This window comes from Ranitomeya imitator, chromosome 8 (assembly GCF_032444005.1).
Source record: "Ranitomeya imitator isolate aRanImi1 chromosome 8, aRanImi1.pri, whole genome shotgun sequence".
NCBI lineage: Eukaryota > Metazoa > Chordata > Amphibia > Anura > Dendrobatidae > Ranitomeya > Ranitomeya imitator.
In genome coordinates, this window is record NC_091289.1 from 107,732,960 (window position 1) to 107,753,951 (window position 20,992).

Here is a 20,992-nt window from a genome sequence, read left to right on the forward strand (position 1 = left end):
TTTTGAGATCGTCCTGTTGTACTTGGATGGTGTCATTGTCTTCTCCAAGACATATGAAGACCACCTGAAACACCTGGCCGAGGTGTTTGAAGCTCTGTCTAACTTCGGCCTGAAGGTAAAGCCATCTAAATGTCACCTGTTAAAGCCCAAAGTACAGTACCTGGGCCATGTGGTAAGCTCTGAAGGAGTGGCACCAGACCTTGACAAGGTCACCGTGATCAGGGACTGGCCGAAACCCAGCAACAGCCACGAAGTCAGGCAGTTCCTCGAGTTGGTAGGCTACTACCGAAGGTTCATTAAGGAGTGGGCCAATCAAAGAAGACCAAGAGTAAGAATACTCCGTTCGAGTGGAGCGACAGGCTGGAAGGATCATTCACTCGATTGAAGTTGGCTCTCACGGGAGATGAGGTACTGGCCTACCCTGACCATGACCAACCGTTTGTGCTGTACACAGATGCCAGCAATGTGGGATTAGGAGCAGTGTTGTCCCAGGTGCAGAAAGGCAAAGAAAGAGTAATTGCCTACGCCAGCAGGAAGCTTCGTCCCACAGAAAGGAACCCCGAAAACTACAGTTCCTTCAAGCTGGAGTTCCTCGCCATAGTCTGGGCAGTAACAGAGGTTTAAGCACTACCTGGCCTCAGCAAGATTCAGAGTTTTCATGGACAACAACCCGCTGACACCTGGAGACGGCAAAACTAGGTGCATTGGAGCAGCGGTGGATGGCCAGGTTGTCCAACTATGAATTCACCATCAAGTACCGTGCAGGGCACAAGAACGCAAATACTGATGCGTTGTCAAGGATGCTCAATTTACCAGAGGTGGGAGAAGCTCCGGAAGCACTCGAAGAGATTGAGTTACCAGCCTTCCATCACCCCGGGGCGACTCAGTAGTCCCATTATGTGAACAACAAGCGTAAAGACAAGCGAGAAACCACGCTGAACCCATTGCCCCACCATGGATGAGCAGACAAAAGGACAGTGACCCCGCAGTCCATCTGGTCAAAGAGCTGCTGACGCAAGCAGATTCACACCCTGGTCCAGATGATCCACAAGAGACTCAACAGCTGTGGAAGGAGAAGGGCAAATTGTTTATTTACGATGGTAAGCTGTGCAAGAGGAATATCGATCCACGCACTCACGAGTTAATCTGGCAGAGAGTAAGACAAGATGCGCCAATGGTTCTGGAAGCGTACCACAATGGAGCAGGACACTTCGGATGGAAGATCCTACTCCGTGGAAGGTTCTACTGGATTGGCATAAGAAAAGCTAATGAAAAGTGGTGCCGAGAGTGTGGCCCATGCAACCTGCGCAGAAAGGACTGTGACAGCCAGAGGGCTCCCCTACAGCCCATAGTCACCAAACAGCCACTTGAAATGGTGGCCTTAGACCACGTGAAGCTAACTCTAAGCCGGACAGGCTATGTCTATTGTTTGACCATAGTGGACCATTACGCCAGATTCCTGGTAGTCGTACCTATCAAGGACCAGACAGCGAAGACGGCAGCCAAAGCCTTCCAACAACACTTTTGTCTACCACATGGATATCGTGAGAAGGTACTAACCGACAAAGGCCCAGCCTTTGAAGTGGAAGTGTTCCAGGAGTTCTGCAACCTGTACGGATGTAAGAAGATAAGAACAACACTGTACCACCCACAGACAAATGGTATGTGTGAAAGGATAAATCAATTGGTAATAGACTTACTGAAAACTTTGCCTTTGGAAGAAACTAACTTATGGCCAGAGAAGTTGCCAGACTTGGTAGATCTGTACAATCACAACCCAGTGAATTCCACCAACTGCACTCCAGCCTACCTGATGAGAGGAAGAACTAGCAAATTACCCTGTTGATTTTGATATGGGAGTTCTAACACCAGAAACAACCTCACCAGATGCAGATTGGGATACTGAGCGACAACAGAAATACTGTCAAGTACAAGAGAGTGTAGAAAGAAGCTTGTCCCAGGCAAGACAAAAACCAGAGAGAAACTAAAATCAACATGCCCCTGCAATTCCCTTGTCACCAAGTGAACAAGTGCTAAAAAGAAAAAGAATACATAAACTTGATGACCAGTGGGAAGCAGAACCATATACCATCCTACCATCCAACTTTGACAACACTAAAGTGTGTCTCATAAGCAAAGATGGAGGAGAAACTTCAACTGCGGTATCTAGAGATCACCTTAACCCCTTCATGACCTTGGGATTTTTCGTTTTTCTGTGTTCGTTTTTTCCTAGAGCCATAACTTTTTTATTTTTCCGTCAATTTGGCCATGTGAGGGCTAATTTTTTGCGGGACAAGTTGTACTTTTGAACGACATCATTGGTTTTAGCATGTCGTGTACTAGAAAACGGGAAAAAAATTCCAAGTGCGGTGAAATTGCAAAAAAAGTGCAATCCCACACTTGTTTTTTGTTTGGCTTTTTTGCTAGGTTCACTAAATGCTAAAACTGACCTGACATTATGATTCTCCAGGTCAGTACGAGTTCATAGACCCATAACATGACTAGGTTATTTTTTACCTAAGTGGTGAAAAAAAAATCCAAACTTTGCTAAAATTGAAAAAAAAAAAAACAAAATTGCGCCATTTTCCGATACTCGTAGCGTCTCCATTTTTCATGATCTGGGGTCAGTTGAGGGCTTATTTCTTGCGTGCCGAGATGACGTTTTTAATTATAGCATTTTGGTGCAGAAAAGTTCTTTTGATCGCCAGTTATTGCATTTTAATGCAATGTCGCGGCGACCAAAAAAAACGTAATTCTGGCGTTTCGAATTTTTTTCTCGCTATGCTGTTTAGCGATCAGATTAATGCTTTTTTTAATTGATAGATCGGGCGGTTCTGAACGCGGCGATACCAAATATGTATGTATAGATTTGATTTTTTTTTTATTGATTTATTTTGATTGGGGCGAAAGGGGGGTGATTTAAACTTTTATATTTTTTTATTTTTTTCACATTTTTTTTAACTTTTTTTTTTTTTGTTACTTTTGCCATGCTTCAATAGCCTCCATGGGAGGCTAGAAGCAGGCACAGCACGATCGGCTCTGCTACATAGCAGCGATCTGCTGTTCGCTGCTATGTAGCGGAAAATCAGGTGTGCTGTGAGTGCCGACCACAGGGTGGCGCTCACAGCTGCCGGGGATCAGTAACCATAGAGGTCTCAAGGACCTCTATGGTTACAATACTGAAGCATCGCCGACCTCCGATCATGTGACGGGGGTCGGCGATGCCGTCATTTCCAGCCGCCCGGCCGGATGCGGTAGTTAAATGCCGCTGTCTGCGTTTGACAGCGGCATTTAACTAGTTAATAGGCGCGGGCAGATCGCGATTCTGCCCGCGCCTATTACGGGCACATGTCAGCTGTTCAATACAGCTGACATGTCCCGGCTTTGATGCGGGCTCACCGCCGGAGCCCGCATCAAAGAGGGGCTTCTGACCTCGGACATACTATCCCGTCCGAGGTCAGAAAGGGGTTAAAGTGTGCCCTGACAAACAGAGGCAAGGAAAAAGACCCCAGTACTTCTCAACCTACAGAAGAGGAAGAAAACAAAATCCATACCGTTCAAGGAGATTTTCCCCAGTCTTGGACTCAAGTACATCAAGCTATATTGATACCTGTCTTGACTTTTCCCCAGTTGGAAATACCAACACATAATGAGACTCTAGACCAGCAGGCTCAAGCAACAGATGTCACACCATGAGTGGAACCAGAAAATCCACCCTCTGCTATCGGTGAATCTGTCAAAGCCATGGTGAATCTAAGAAGTCGCAGATGTTCGCCCACTTTACCAGTACGATACAGGCCTATTAGTAGCACAGACACTAGTGGGTTCACCACAGCAGACTTGTTAGACCAGGAACTACGCAGATTTACCCGTAGTACCAGAGGTCAGATCCCAGCCCGTTACAGGGATTCCTGTCAATAATTGTTAGCGGTTTAAAAAAAAAAAAAAAAAGTTTGCTTATGCTTGTTGCAGGTTTAAAATGGACAATAGGGTAATGGACAGTGAATTGCCCAAAAATTGGGGAGTGTAACACCCCAGGTAACCGGTTGTTACAGTGGCATTGCTTTCCTCACGGGGAGAGTGATGTCACACTTGGAAGCAGGGAAGGATCCATTTATCAGGTAATCCGCACATACAACACCATTCTGACTTCAGGCACGAAGGGGGAGCTCTACACCCGACTTCAGGGGAGCTGCTCTCACTGGTCAGGAGGAGTCAGTTGCTAGGCGATTAGGGAGAGTTAGTAATTGGTGAGAAGAGAGCGACCAGTGAGGTAGAAAAGCTGGAGCCGTGCAGCTCCTGGGAAGGAAAGACAGAACAGAGCAACTGATAAAGAGACTGAAAGGGAAAAGAGGCAAAGGTGAAGTTAAGGCCAGAAGAGAATAGCTGCAATCTAGCTACCTCTTGACAGAGCGCAGACACCAGTGGCCAGAAAACAGAGGTTGTGAGGGGCTCTAAGCCTCACAGCAGAAACCGGCAGGACAACTGAACTACACTAGCCTGCCCTGAAGACACAGTGGCGTATAGAGCCTGGGTCATGATAGAGACCCTGTGATAAGGCTCAAGCCAACTGTCATACAGGTTAGTGTCCCACTTGCACAAAAGGACAGAAAACTCTTGAGGACCTTGTTGGACAGCTATAGGCAGCAAGGAACTACACCACAGCGCTAAAGGGAAGGCTTCTAACCCCACCTGATAAGGGGGAAATCTCAACTTGCTTCCAAACCAGCTGGACCACCACCACCAGCACCTGTGATCCGGTACCCTGGACTGTGGCTGCCTGAATTGCTTCAGTAAAGAAACTGCAACCTTGTGTCCTCTGTTTCTTATTACACCATCTCCATCTACTCACGGGAGCCCTGGGGACCTACTTCACCTGTGGGAAGTTATACCATCTGGCTGCCATAACATCACCCCAGAGGACCCCTTTAAGCAGCGTCGGTCACCCCTGACCGAATACCACGGGTGGCGTCACAAACTTTCCTTATTTCTACAAATCCCTTTAAAGAATATCCCTTTAAAGGGAACCTGTCACACCCAAAATCGAAGGTGAGCTAAGTCCACCGGCATCAGGGGCTTATCTACAGCATTCTGTAATGCTGTAGATAAGCCCCCGATGTATCCTTAAAGATGAGAAAAAGAGGTTAGATTATATAGATTAGAAAGGTCAGAGAGGCCCGGCGCCTGCGCACTGCAGTACTTTGCTCTGCCCTCAACAGGGCAGACAAAGTATGCCTGCGCCGGAGCGTGAAGACAAGAAGAGGACGTCATTGTAAGAAGATGGGAGGCCCCGAACCGGACCGCGACGCCCATCGGACCAGAACAGAACCAGAATACAGTATAATCTAACCTCTTTTTCTCATCTTTCAGGATACATCAAGGGCTTATCTACAGCATTGCAGAATGCTGTAGATAAGCCCCTGATGCCAGTGGGCTTAGCCCACCTTCAATTTTGGGGGTCACAGGTTCCCTTTAACATGGGCATCCAGGGCCACGGACCGGGTCGCCGCCGCCGTGACACGTCCCTTTAAGTACCAGACCCGGTACAGAGTACGACAAATAATTTGGAAGTTTATCAGAAACAAAAGATTCAACTCCTATGAAGACTTCTTAATAGGACTGTCCACTACCGGACTTCCACTGTCAGAATAACGACAGGCTGCAGCGGTCACATGACAATTTCACATGACTGCAGAACACAGCAGGTGCATCAAAATCACATGAACGGCACAGTTCAAGAAGAAAAGTGTTTTTATTTTGTGATGGCCAGTGAAGCCATTAGGGTAGCCCCTTTAAGACAAAAACTAGCCTTTTAAGACAAGAGCCAACAGAACATTTTGAAACTAAATAGATAAAATATAAGTCACTTTAAATGCAGACAGTTTCATACAGATAATTATACTCACCATATAACTGCCATAAGCATGATCAAACATTTCCAGCACTTGCACCCTGTAAGAAAATAGCAGGCATTACTATGGTCATTGTCATCAGAGTGTGAGCTACAGCATATTAGTGCTTTCTTAGAAGAGCTTATTTGTTTTATAGCGAAACACTCACAAATTAATTGTGACAAGTACAGTCTCTTATTTATCATCCAACTGGTTAAATTAAAAATAACAGGTCACAGCTTACACGAGTACGTAGATGACTATCAGAGTATGTTTTTCTATGAAACACCGCAGCGGTCCAGAAAAACATTTCTGGTTGAGTTCATGCAGTCAGTGCCACATAAATGACGCCTACGGACTGGGCAGCTGGTAGGTTCTCTTTAATTTCAATACCTCCTGACGTAGCCCAGTGCTGGTGAAACGCATGTCCAGGCGCTTCTGTGACACCCTGTCCCACGCTGAGGCTCCATGATGCATGTTGGAATTTTTTTTTAAAGTTTATAAATTTTGTTACTGCATTTGTTTCAGGCTATTGCACAGAATTACCAGTTGATCACAAACTTTAAGGCAAGCGGTTTTAATTGGCGTATTAAGGATTCAACATTTATATGCCCGATATTGACAGTGTAGGGGTGGGTTTGGTTAGGTCTCTAAATTAAGGGGCTTCCTTGATGTAGAATACTATATTATCTGGGTCCTGCCCTTATGCATTTTTTTTAGTTTGGTTTAATGTAGGAGTTATTTTGTGACCGTGCTTGGAATTACGTATTCTAATGTGCGGTCTTGCCCCTCTACTTTGTGTCCTTTGGGGCAGTTCTGTGATGTTAAGCATTTTGCCACTTGAGTTCTAACTATTGAGGGGAGGTAAAATCTCTTGTACTAGGTTTATTGTAGGCTTAACTTTTTTTAAAAAGTGTGTACGATAATAACTTTCCAAATAATTTCAGAAGTGATTTTACCCTAAACAGAAGCAAAAGACCCGTCTGCGAGGTTTCCAGCAGTGTGAAATGATGACGAGCTAATGTTGGGGCTACTCAGACAAAATAGTCAATGAAAGGAATTCAGAACTACAATTATGAGAACTTTATAAAGCTTTGCTTATAGATGACACCCTGTAAGGAGCAGCTCATCTGTCCTTATAGGTTGGGGCTATGGTGGCATCTACCTGGCAGAGACATGGTAGAATAGATTATTTCTGTGTTGTATGGCGGCAATTGTTTCACTACGTAGCAAATAGGTGCTTGAAAAAGGACAAGTAATGAAAACACTTTCTGCATCTATTCAGCTGTCTTCCCTTCTCTATGCAGTCTTTGGTGGCAGTTAGGGCGAGTAACCCCCCATGTGTCTGGCATGCTCTTCCCATCAATTGTCTTAGGGACAGAAATTATTTTTGTTTGTTTTTTAAGATAGTATCCTTTATCTTGTAGTATTCCTTGACATTTTCGTGCAAAACCGTGTACATGGTTAATAAATTTAGCACAAAAAAATATTAATTTTGTTCTTATCCCGATTTAAAACTTCACTGATGTTTAGCAAAAATATCGCATAATGTCAATGACATACATAAAATTACTCTAGGGGGGAATTTGGCAACTTTTTAACCCCTTCATGACCCAGCCTATTTTGACCTTAAAGACCTTGCCGTTTTTTGCAATTCTGACCAGTGTCCCTTTATGAGGTAATAACTCAGGAACGCTTCAACGGATCCTAGCGGTTCTGAGATTGTTTTTTCGTGACATATTGCGCTTCATGTTAGTGGTAAATTTAGGTCAATAAATTCTGCGTTTATTTGTGATAAAAACGGAAATTTGGCGAAAATTTTGAAAATTTCGCAATTTTCACATTTTGAATTTTTATTCTGTTAAACCAGAGAGTTATGTGACACAAAATAGTTAATAAATAACATTTCCCACATGTATACTTTACATCAGAACAATTTTGGAAACAAAATTTTTTTTTGCTAGGAAGTTATAAGGGTTAAAATTTGACCAGCGATTTCTCATTTTTACAACGAAATTTACAAAACCATTTTTTTTAGGGACCACCTCACATTTGAAGTCAGTTTGAGGGGTCTATATGGCTGAAAATACCCAAAAGTGACACCATTCTAAAAACTGCACCCCTCAAGGTGCACAAAACCACATTCAAGAAGTTTATTAACCCTTCAGGTACTTCACAGCAGCAGAAGCAACATGGAAGGAAAAAATGAACATTTAACTTTTTAGTCACAAAAATTATCTTTTAGCAACAATTTTTTTATTTTCCCAATGGTAAAAGGAGAAACTGAACAACGAAAGTTGTTGTCCAATTTGTCCTGAGTACACGGATACCTCATATGTGGGGGTAAACCACTGTTTGGGCGCACGGCAGGGCTTGGAAGGGAAGGAGCGCCATTTGACTTTTTGAATGAAAAATTGGCTCTACTCTTTAGCGGACACCATGTCACGTTTGGAGAGCCCCCGTGTGCCTAAAAATTGGAGCTCCCCCACAAGTGACCCCATTTTGGAAACTAGACGCCCCAAGGAAGGTATCTAGATGCATAGTGAGCACTTTGAACCCCCAGGTGCTTCACAAATTGATCTGTAAAAATGAAAAAGTACTTTTTTTTCACAAAAAAATTCTTCTAGCCTCAATTTTTTCATTTTCACATGGGCAACAGGATAAAATGGATCCTAAAATTTGTTGGGCAATTTCTCCTGAGTACACCAATACCTCACATGTGGGGGTAAACCACTGTTTGGGCACATGGTAAGGCTCGGAAGGGAAGGAGCGCCATTTGACTTTTTGAATGAAAAATTATCTCCATCGTTAGCGGACACCATGTCGCGTTTGGAGAGCCCCTGTGTGCCTAAACATTGGAGCTCCCCCACAAGTGACCCCATTTTGGAAACTAGACCCACCAAGGAACTTATCTAGATGCATAGTGAGCACTTTAAACCCCCAGGTGCTTCACAGAAGTTTATAACGCAGAGCCATGAAAATAAAAAATAATTTTTCTTTCCTCAAAAATGATTTTTTAGCCTGGAATTTCCTATTTTGCCAAAGGTAATAGGAGAAATTGGACCCCAAATGTTCTTGTCCAGTTTGTCCCGAGTACGCTGATACCCCATATGTGGGGGTAAACCACTGTTTGGGCGCACGGCAGGGCTCGGAAGGGAAGGAACGCCATTTGGCTTTTTAAATGGAAAATTAGCTCCAATCATTAGCGGACACCATGTCGCTTTTGGAGAGCCCCTGTATGCCTAAACATTGGAGATCCCCCACAAATGACCCCATTTTGGAAACTAGACCCCCAAAGGAACTAATCTATATGTGTGGTGAGGACTTTGAACCCCCAAGTGCTTCACAGAAGTTTATAACGCAGAGCCATGAAAATAAAAAATTATTTTCTCAAAAATGATCTTGTAGCCTGCAATTTTTTATTTTCCCAAGGGTAACAGGAGAAATTTTACCCCAAAAGTTGTTGTCCAGTTTCTCCTGAGTACGCTGATACCCCATGTGTGGGGGTAAACCACTGTTTGGGCACACGTCGGGGCTCAGAAGGGAAGTAGTGACTTTTGAAATGCAGACTTTGATGGAATGGTCTGCGGGCGTCACGTTGCGTTTGCAGAGCCCCTGGTGTGCCTAAACAGTAGAAACCCCCCACAAGTGACCCCATTTTAGAAACTAGACCCCCCAAGGAACTTATCTAGATATGTGGTGAGCACTTTGAACCCCCAAGTGCTTCACAGACGTTTACAACGCCGAGCCGTGAAAATAAAAAATAGTTTTTCTTTCCTCAAAAATGATGTTTTAGCAAGCATTTTTTTATTTTCACAAGGGTAACAGGAGAAATTGGACCCCAGTAATTGTTGCGCAGTTTGTCCTGAGTATGCTGGTACCCCATATGTGGGGGTAAACCACTGTTTGGGCACACATCGGGGCTCGGAAGTGAGGGAGCACCATTTGACTTTATGAATACAAGATTGGCTGGAATCAATGGTGGCGCCATGTTGCGTTTGGAGACCCCTGATGTGCCTAAACATAAGTGTTTCCAGCAGCATCGGCCATGGCTGGATTGTAATATTTCACCAGTTTTTAGGTGAAATATTACAAATCGCTCTGATTGGCTGTTGAAAGTGAAACTGCCAATCAGAGCGATCGTAGCCACGGGGGGGGGGGGGGGTGAAGCCACCCCCCCTGGGCTAAACTACCACTCCCCCTGTCCCTGCAGGCCGGGTGAAATGGGAGTTAACCCTTTCACCCGGCCTGCAGGGACGCGATCTTTCTGTGACACAGCATATGCGTCACAGGTCGGATTGGCACCGACTTTCATGACGCATACGCTGTGTCACAGGTCGGGAAGGGGTTAAAACCAGAAGCTAGTCCCCTCAGGCCCGCCGGCTGCACAGTGTGGGGGGCGCACCCCTCAGGCCCGCCGGCTGCACAGTGTGGGGGGCGCACCCCTCAGGCCCCCCGGCTGCACAGTGTGGGGGGCGCACTCCTCAGGCCCCCCGGCTGCACAGTGTGGGGGGCGCACTCCTCAGGCCCCCGGCTGCAGTGTGGGGGGCGCACTCCTCAGGCCCCCCGGCTGCACAGTGTGGGGGGCGCACCCCTCAGGCCCCCGGCTGCACAGTGTGGGGGGCGCACCCCTCAGGCCCCCGGCTGCACAGTGTGGGGGGCGCACCCCTCAGGCCCCCGGCTGCACAGTGTGGGGGGCGCACCCCTCAGGCCCCCGGCTGCAGTGTGGGGGGCGCACCCCTCAGGCCCCCGGCTGCAGTGTGGGGGGCGCACTCCTCAGGCCCCCGGCTGCAGTGTGGGGGGCGCACCCCTCAGGCCCCCGGCTGCAGTGTGGGGGGCGCACCCCTCAGGCCCCCGGCTGCACAGTGTGGGGGGCGCACTCCTCAGGCCCCCGGCTGCAGTGTGGGGGGCGCACCCCTCAGGCCCCCGGCTGCACAGTGTGGGGGGCGCACTCCTCAGGCCCGCCGGCTGCACAGTGTGGGGGGCGCACCCCTCAGGCCCCCGGCTGCACAGTGTGGGGGGCGCACTCCTCAGGCCCCCGGCTGCAGTGTGGGGGGCGCACCCCTCAGGCCCCCGGCTGCACAGTGTGGGGGGCGCACTCCTCAGGCCCGCCGGCTGCACAGTGTGGGGGGCGCACTCCTCAGGCCCGCCGGCTGCACAGTGTGGGGGGCGCACTCCTCAGGCCCCCCGGCTGCACAGTGTGGGGGGCGCACTCCTCAGGCCCGCCGGCTGCACAGTGTGGGGGGCGCACCCCTCAGGCCCCCCGGCTGCACAGTGTGGGGGGCGCACTCCTCAGGCCCGCTGGGTGCTGATATGACTACTGTGAGGGGCCATTCCATACACTACGGACAATCCCTCTAAGCCCCATGTACAGACCCCAGTAACATGGCAGCGGGCGCAGGCTACTGACCTGAGCTGGGACTTCTCCTCCTTCGTCATGGCAGCATCTCCTACCCCCAGGACGGCCTCCAGCACCAGGTACACCGCCACCTGTCTCCACATTGCCCCCCAGACACGGGGCTTCTCCGCTGAGCGGCTCATGGCTGCGCCCTGGAGTGCGGGAGGCTCCCGTGACCGCTAAGCCCCGTGTGACCGCATCTCGCCACGGTGTGAACGCTTCCGCTATGCAGCCTGCCACCGGCGGCTCCTCGGTGCTGTGCGTGGACCCCACTGTCACACAGCCGCTGCTTCCGGCTCTCAGCCACTAGGAATGACGAGCTGCCACAGAGCGACTCTCAGCCAATCAGCGGGCCGGGGCAGTGCAACGTCAGGTGCGTGACGTGGAGCCGGAGATCCGGTGGGCGGGACAGAGCGCAGGCGCAGTCCGCCGCCAGTGTGGTCACAGTGCGGGTGAAAGGGGCAATATACAGACGAGCTCCATTGTCACCCAGGCAGAGAAGTAATGCAGGAATAAGCTGTGGACCAGAAAAGGTCCTGTCCTATGGGAGGAGCTGGCAGAGGTGTTTCCGCATGTGTTTTCTGAACCGTGCGGATCACCGCACACAATACATGGAACGGGTGACATTTATCTTGGGTGACAATTATCTTGTGGAGGCTCGCGTCTCAGCAAGATAACTAGACATGCTGCTGTCTGGAGAGACACGCCGCATGTCCGTCTCTGCAGGTGAGCTGCGGGTGTCTGCACACATAGTGGATCCACTGTGCTGTAACATCTGGCCACTGCGGGTTGGATGCAGCACAGGTACGCAGCATTTCCTGATTGTGGGCACGTACCTTTAGGCTATGTGTGCATGATCAGGAATTGGCAGCGCTTTGGACGCAGGTCAATCCTCTACGATCATTGAACTGTGCGGAATCACCGCACTCAATACATTATAGGGGTGATATTTATCTTGCAGACTGAGCGCCTCCGCAAGATAAAGACTATATGCAGACGATCAGTAAACGCTGCGGGTTGGATGCTGTGTACTTGTGCAGCGGCCAGACGTTACAACGCAGTGGATCCACTATGTGTCCACAGACGTCTGCGGAGACGGACATGCGGCGTGTCTCTCCAGACAGCAGCGTTGTCACCCATAGAATGTATTGGACGCAGTGACTTCTGTGCATCCAAAGTGCTGCTAGCTTGGAATCATGAGTACCCGGCCTACAATACATTTCTCCACTATGGAATTGAAATGTTGCCACATGTGCTAATAAAGAGTCCACTGTTTAAGATTTGGTACTGCTCAGTTATGATATATACATACAAGTGCCTCTCACAAAATTAGAATATCATCAAAAAGTTAATTTATTTCAGTTCTTCAGTACAAAAAGTGAAACTCATATATTGAGTCATTACATACAAACAGAGTGATCTATTTCAAGTGTTTATTTCGGTTAATGTTGATGATTATGGCTTACAGCCAATGAAAACCCAAAAGTCATTATATCAGTAAATTAGAATAATTAACAAAAAACACCTGCAAAGGCTTCCTAAGCCCTAGTCTGTTTCAGTAGCTCCACAATCATGGGGAAGACTGTTGACTTGACAGATGTCCAGAAGGCAGTCATTGGCACACTCCACAAGGAGGGTAAGCCACAAAAGGTCATTGCTAAAGAAGCTTTCCATCTTCGGCGAATATAAGAAGTTTATAAACAATGCTCTATTTCTCTGCATCCTAAACATGAGGGAATTTAAATGCCTTAACATTTCCCGTTTCAAGGTTCCTTTCTTCCTTAGATCCATAAGGACTCAGTAAATCCCCCCGGGCATCCCATAATCTGTGTTATCGATTCCATAACCAGTAATCTTTCTCACTATTTGGATCTTTTCCTGCAGAAGTTTGTTATCGAGTTAGATTCTAACATAAAGGACTTGTCCCAGTTAATTGACCATCTCCGATCTTTGCCCGCCCTCCCTGATTGTATTCTGAAACCATGGGTGTTCAAGCACTTTATAGCAACATACCTCATGACCGTGGCTTGGAAACAACAAAACAATTTTTACTCCAAGATGAGGACATGCCCGCCACACAGCAAGAATTTTTACTTTGCGCCATTAAATTCATTTTAAATAATATATTCTCTTTTGAGAATGCTACCTATAGAGAGTTGAAAGGTTGGGCAGTGTGACGAGATTTGCCCCCAGCTATGCAAACCGGCTCATGGGGGCTTTTGAGGCACTTTTCATTTCCCTTTTTCTTCATCCGACTGGTAAAATAGCTCTGTATCGCCGATTCATTGACCACTTGTTCCTAGTTTGGGCGGGGTCCCTGGACGAAACATCTGACTTCTTTCAAAGGATAAATGATAATTCCTAGGGTTTATCCATCTTAGCTTCAATGTCAAATACCAATATACAATTTTTGGATTTGATGATACATGTTGACCCAATGGGAAAATTCTACACTTCCACTTTTTTTTTTTTAAAAAGTGGACGTTAACAGTTATTTACCTTTTAATAGTGGTCACCTTCTGAGGTGGATCACTAATATCCCCTATGGCCAGTATTGGCGTATCCGAAAAAACTGCACCAATGAGAATTACTTTCAGAATGAATGCAAGATTTTAAAAAATTGTTTTTTAGAGAAAGGCTACCCTAAAAAACTAATCCATGATACTTTTAATAAAGTTCAACCCTTGTCTCAAAAAGATTGTCTCAGTAAGATTAAAACCAAGACCGATAGGAGGAAAGAAACCTCAGAAATCAGTAAGTGGAGGTTTATTTCCACTTATAATTATTCCCATGCATCCATCCAGGGATTACTCAAGAAATATTGGTTTATTTTAAGGAGGGACGCAATCCTTTCAAAATATCTTCCCACTAAACCTAAATTTGTTTATAGAAGGAATTGCACCCTTCGGAATATGATTGCCCCCAGCAACACGACGCTCAATATTCATTCTCCATTAATTACTAATACGCTTAATCCCGGCTGCTTCACAAGTAAGGCGCCAAAATGCCTCTGCTGCACTTCTATTGTGCATGGTGCTAAACAATTTAAATCGACCATTCCTGCCACTAATTTTAATATCAGCTATCATGTCAATTGCCAGTCCTCGTATGTCATTTACCTGATCCAATGCACGTGCGGGCTCCAGTATGTGGGACGCACCATCCAGACCATGCACGCCGTCTGAATAAACATAGGCAGAATATCTGCAAGGGGCTCCTTCTGCATAGTCTATCCAAGCATTTTTCACTAGTACATCAGAAAGATCCCAGATATTTGAATCTTATTATCATCGATTACATACCTGATAATGTTCCCGACCGGTATAGAAGGTTAATCAATAGGGAGAGCTTTTGGATTTTTAATTTGAGCAATCTCTCTCTGAGGGACTTAAGGTACTTTCACACATAACGATTTCGTTAACGATATCGTTGCGTTTTGTGACGTAGCAACGATATCGTTAACTAAATCGTTATGCGTGACAGCGACCAACGATCAGGCCCCTGCTGGGAGATCGTTGGTCGCTGGGAATGATCAGGACCTTTTTTTTTGGTCGCTGATCACCCGCTGACATCGCTGAATCGGTGTGTGTGACACCGATCCAGCGATGTGTTCGCAGGTAACCAGGGTAAACATTGGGTTACTAAGCGCAGGGCCGCGCTTAGTAACCCGATATTTACCCTGGTTACCATTGTAAAAGTTAAAAAAAAAAAAACAGTACATACTCACATTCCTGTCACGTCCCCCGGCGTCAGCTTCCCGCACTGACTGTCAGCGCCGGCCGGCCGTAAAGCAGAGCACAGCAGTGACGTCACCGCTCTGCTTTACGGCCGGCACTGACACAGTGCAGGGAAGCTGACGCTGGTGGACGTGACAGGAATGTGAGTATGTACTGTTTTGTTTTTTTTTAACTTTTACAATGGTAACCAGGGTAAATATTGGGTTACTAAGCGCGGGCCTGCGCTTAGTAACCCGATGTTTACCCTGGTTACCCGGGGACTTCGGCATCGTTGGTCGCTGGAGAGCTGTCTGTGTGACAGCTCTCCAGCGACCACACAAAGAACTTACCAACGATCATGGCCAGGTCGTATCGCTGGTCGTGATCGTTGGTAAATCGTTTAGTGTATCGGTACCTTTAATCTTACGATAGAAAATGTGGCTAAATAATGTGACATTTATCTTATCTTACGTAAATTTTTATTTTTTTGTCTGTTCTTCTAATTATGTATTATGCTATACCTTTATCTATTTAGGGTCGTTCATTATGTCATTTTTTATATTACACATTTTATATCTACTTTGGTTTTTAATATTTTAGAGCATAATTATTCCTTTTTTATTTCATTATACATTTATAAGGTTATTGCATTATATTTCTTATGTACATTATCTTACTGGTTTTCATTCATTGTACTTCTCCTTTTCCTCCTTTGTACCTCTCTTTCTCAATTTTTATCGTCCCTTTAAATACTTCCTTTTCCCCTTTTTATTCATTATCACCTGAAAAAGACAGCGATTGGCTGTTGAAACGCGTTGTGATTAAAGTTTTTAAAACCCTCCAACCTGTGCCACGGTGGCCTCTGTCATCAGCGTTACCTTCCAGACCGCTTTATACATTTTTAATTTGCATTGCTAAAGAAGCTGGCTGTTCGCAGAGTGCAGTATCCAAGCATATTCACCTCTTAACCCCCAAGGGTGGTTTGCACGTTAATGACCGGGCCAATTTTTACAATTCTGACCACTGTCCCTTTATGAGGTTATAACTCTGGAACGCTTCAATGGATCCTGATAATTCTGACACTGTTTTCTCGTGACATATTGTACTTCATGTTAGTGGCAAAATATCCTTGATATTATTTGCATTTATTTGTGAAAAAAACGGAAATTTGGCGGAAATTTCACAAGTTTCCAACTTTGAATTTTCATGCCCTTAAATCACAGATATATGTCACACAAAATACCTAATAAGTAACATTTCCCACATGTCTACTTTACATCGGCACAATTTTGGAACCAACCTTTTTTTTTTTGTTAGGGAGTTATAAGGGTTAAAAGTTGACCAGCAATTTCTCATTTTTACAACACCATTTTTTTTAGGGCCCACATTTGAAGTCACTTTGAGGGGTCTATATGATAGAAAATACCCATTCTCCTCAAGGTGCTCAAAACCACTTTTAAGAAGTTTATTAACCCTTCAGGTGCTTCACAGGAATTTTTGGAATGTTTAAAAAAAAAGAACATTTAACTTTTTTTCACAAAAAAAATACTTCAGATCCAATTTGTTTTATTTTACCAAAGGTAATAGGAGAAATTGGACCACAAAAGTTGTTGCACAATTTGTCCTGAGTACGCTGATAACCCATATGTTGGGGTAAAGACCCCCTAAGGAACTTATCTAGATGTGTGGTGTGCACTTTGAACCCCCAATTGTTTCACTAAAGTTTATAATATAGAGCCGTGAAAATTAAAACTTTTTTCCCACAAAAATGATCTTTTCACTACCAATTTTTTATTTTCCCAAGGATATCCGGAGAAATTGGACCCCAAAAGTTGTTGTGCAATTTGTCCTGAGTACGCTGATACCCCATGTGTGGGGGAACCACAGTTTGGGTGCATGGCAGAGCTCGGAAGGGAAGGAGCACCGTTTCAGAATGATGACTTTGATGGAATGGTCTGCGGGTGTCACGTTGTGTTTGCAGAGCCCGATGTACCTAAACAGTAGAAAGCTCCCACAAGTGACCCCATATTAGAAACTAGACCCCCAATGGAGCTTATCTAGATGTGTAGTGGGAACTTTGAACCCCCAAGTGTTTCACTAAAGTTTATAATGCAGAGCATGTAGAAAAGTGTTTCTCAACGCAAGCAATAAATAGCCAGGTCTTTCACCGGGGAGGAACAACCACGGGAAGGGCAGCATCCAAAAAGGAAAACCACCGATGCCAAAACATGGTATCCATCCACAGACAGCTGTTTCGGGGTATTTGCCCCTCATCAGTGTGGAGTAGGAAACTGGCTATTAGGAGCAGTGCCTAGTAAAAGGACTATAAACATAAGGATGAATGACCTCGGGGAGATCAAAATATCCAACACCGCGGAGACACCATCACGTGTTTCTCAACGCGGCTTTTCTACATGCATTTGCATATTTCCCATAAGGCATGGGAGCAGTGTTCTTGATCACTGCGTTGAGAAACACGTGATGGTGTCTCTGCGGTGTTGGATGTTTTGATCTCCCCGAGGTCATTCATCCTTATGTTTATAATGCGGAGCAGTGAAAATAAAAAATATTTTTTTTTCACAAAAATAATTTTTTAGCCCCCAGTTTTGTATTTTCCCAAGGGTAACAGGAGAAATTGGACCCCAAAAGTTGTTGTCCAATTTGTCCTGAGTACGCAAATACCCCATATGTGGGAGAAAACCACTGTTTGGGCACACGTCGGGGCTCGGGATGGAAGAAGTGGAGTTTTGGAATGCAACTTTGATGGAATGGTCTGCGGGCACCACGTTTGCAGAGCCCCTGATGTACCTAAACAGTAGAAACCCCCCACAAGTGACCCCATATTGGAAACTAGACCCCCAAAGGAACTTGTGTTGTGAGAACTTTGAACCCCAAGTGTTTCACTAAAGCTTATAACGCAGAGCCGTGAAAATAATCATTTTTTTCCCACAAAAGATTTTTTAGCCCCCAAATTTTTATTTTCCAAAGGGTAACAGGAGAAATTGGACAGCAAAAGTTGCTGTCCAATTTGTCCTGAGTACGTGGATACTCCATATGTGGGGGTAAACCACTGTTTAGGCGCACGTCGGGGCTCGGGAGGGAAGTGATAATAATTTTATTTATATAGTGCCAACATATTCCGCAGCGCTTTACAAATTATAGAGGGGACTTGTACAGAAAATAGACATTACAGCATAACAGAAATCACAGATCAAAATAGATACCAAGAGGAATGAGGGCCCTGCTGCTCGCAAGCTTACAAACTATGAGGAAAAGGGGAGACACGAGAGGTGGATGGTAACAATTGATTTAGTTAGTCGGACCAGCCATAGTGTAAGGCTCGGGTGTTCATGTAAAGCTGCATGAACCAGTTAACTGCCTAAGGATGTTGCAGTATAGACACAGAGGGCTATTAACTGCATAAAGTGTGTGAGAACATGATGCGAGGAACCCAATTATGTTTTTTTTTTTTTTAATGGGCCACACAGGGTTAGTTAGGTTAATGCGTTGAGGCGGTAGGCCAATCTGAACAAATGAGTTTTTAGGGCACGCTTAAAACTGTGGGGATTGGGGATTAATCATATTAACCTAGGTAGTGCATTCCAAAGAATCGGCGCAGCACGTGTAATGTCTTGGAGACGGGAGTGGGAGGTTCTGATTATTGAGGATGCTAACCTGAGGTCATTAGCGGAGCGGAGGGCACGGGTAGGGTGGTAGACTGAGACCAGAGAGGAGATGTAGGGTAGTGCTGAGCAATGGAGTGCTTTGTGGATGAGGGTAGTAGTTTTGTACTGGATTCTTGAATGGATGGGTAACCAGTGTAATGACTGGCAAGTAGTGACGTTTTGAAATTCAGACTTTGATGGAATAGTCTGCAGGCGTCAAGTTGCATTTGCAGAGCCCCTGATGTGCCTAAAAAGTGAAAACCCCTCAATTCTAACTCCAACCCTAACCCCAGCACACCCAACCCACCCAACCTAACCCCAACACACCCCTAACCCCAACACACCCCTAACCATAACCTAATCACTCCCCTAACCCGAACACACCCCTAACCCTAATCACACCCCTAACCAAACCATAAATGTAATCCGAACCCTAACCCCAACTCTAACCCTAACTTTAGCCCAAACCCTAACTTTAGCCCCAACCTTAACTTTAGCCCCAACCCTAATTTTAGCCGCGATTCCGCTCAAAGAATGAGCATGCTGCGTATTTTTCCACGATGCGATTCTGCCGTGCAAAACTACACAGCATTAGCACAGCATTGCAATGGGCTGTTGTGTATGCATTTTCGCGGCGAAAAAACGAGGCAAAAACGCATACAATCTGCAATGAGTGCACATAGCCTAAGAGATAGGACATATAGCATGCTGACATTTATTGGTAGCATGACTCCATCAGCCAAGAATCCATTGGCACACATCTTTATAAGACTTCACAAATGCGATCTTAGTGCCTGTATCGGCTCTCATAGCCCAATACGTATATGCACGTTTGATAATGGAAACTATTTCTAGAAAAGTTTTTGAGTTAAGATACTGTAGACTAATTTCTGTATGGTTTTATTTTTAAGACATGCTTCTGTGACACCCCTGTTTTTGGAGCTAAATGTTAGAAGCTCAGAGGGATTTGGGAAAAGGAGGTGGAGTGTATTCCCTGTAAACATATTGCCTCTCTTCTCAACCCCCCATCTGTTCAGGTTCTTTCTTATTTTGTGACACCTTCCTCTTAAGCTGGATTCACACATCTATGTCATGGGCTGAGATGTACGGACTAAGGGTCACCTGACTGGAACATGACAGCCTCATACATGTCAATAAGGTTGTTGAGTTCAGATTGGGAGACCTGCCGCGGGTTCATTCATCACTGACCATGAAATACAGATGTGTGAATGTGGCCTTAATCAGACATGGCTGTGTAAGACTTGCTGTGTTGGTCTATGAAGTTTTTTGCAGCAGTTCCTCTCCAAAATCCTTCTCAGAAATGGCTTCAAATTTTGGTGGGAAATCTCTTCCAATATATTGCCATGGAAATGCTCTTTGCGGTGTTCATGCGAGTTTTTCAAGCTTTCTCCTTCCCTGAAGAGGACTGGAAGAAAAATCCTGGTGGAAAAAAGTGCATATCAAAAGTGCAAAACTAGGCACTGTGCAATCAAAAGGCTGCAAAGAACACTCCATGAGGGAAAAAAACAAAAAAATGTATTCCGAAAAAACTTTAGGAAAATAAACACTCCTCCAAAACCTCCCCAAATCAGGAAAGTTTCCTGTAGCGGTTTGTGCTTGAAAATACGTAAGGTTTTTGAACGCCTCAAAAAATTCAATGTGAACATACTCTTTGAGAAACACTAGTCCACTTTCACCATAGATCTCTCTGCTACTTAGAGTGTAACACTTTATGGCACAATCAGACGAGGGGCCTATTCACACACACAATGTTCACAAGTGATGTTCGAGTATGGAATGAACTCTAACCCAATGAGGTCAATGTGCTAATCTACATGTGCAAGTTTCGCTAGGACCATCTGTCTGTACGTAGAATAATCGAATGCATGTCGCAAAGTAGCGCATGCAAAGTTGTCTCTTCCAATGAAAATCACTGGGTCTGTGAAAAACAGACAGCACATAACTGATTCTCGACTGCTCCAAACCTACAATAATAATAATCTTAATAATAACTGCACAATATTGTGCAGTTTCACCTGTCTTTCACTAGGGGGACTTGTCAGGGAGTCACAAAAACATTGAACTTTAGGAAGGCAAAGTTTGAACAGCTTAGAGATGCCCTTAATCTGGTAGACTGGGACAATATCCTCAGAAATGAGAATACAGATAATAAATGGGAAATGTTTAAGAACATCCTAAATAGGCAGTGTAAGCGGTTTATACCTTGTGGGAATAAAAGGACTAGAAATAGGAAAAACCCAATGTGGCTAAACAAAGAAGTAAGACAGGCAATTAACAGTAAAAAGAAAGCATTTGCACTAC

The 20,992-nt window shown here is 45.4% G+C and overlaps 1 protein-coding gene across 3 annotated transcripts in view; it reads right to left on the bottom strand.

Annotated features, from left to right (window-relative positions):
- Positions 1 to 11,624, bottom strand: part of EDEM3 (ER degradation enhancing alpha-mannosidase like protein 3) — a 99,646-nt gene extending 88,022 nt beyond the window's left edge. For all 3 annotated transcript variants that reach the window (XM_069737268.1, XM_069737266.1, XM_069737269.1), the window contains exons 1-2: positions 11,302 to 11,624; positions 5,907 to 5,952 (exon numbers count right to left, since the gene is read on the bottom strand). In XM_069737268.1, coding sequence (XP_069593369.1) covers positions 5,907 to 5,952; positions 11,302 to 11,432 — 177 coding nt within the window. In that variant the 5' untranslated portion in view covers positions 11,433 to 11,624. The remainder of the gene's footprint in view (positions 1 to 5,906; positions 5,953 to 11,301) is intronic.
- Positions 11,625 to 20,992: the final 9,368 nt, after the last annotated feature.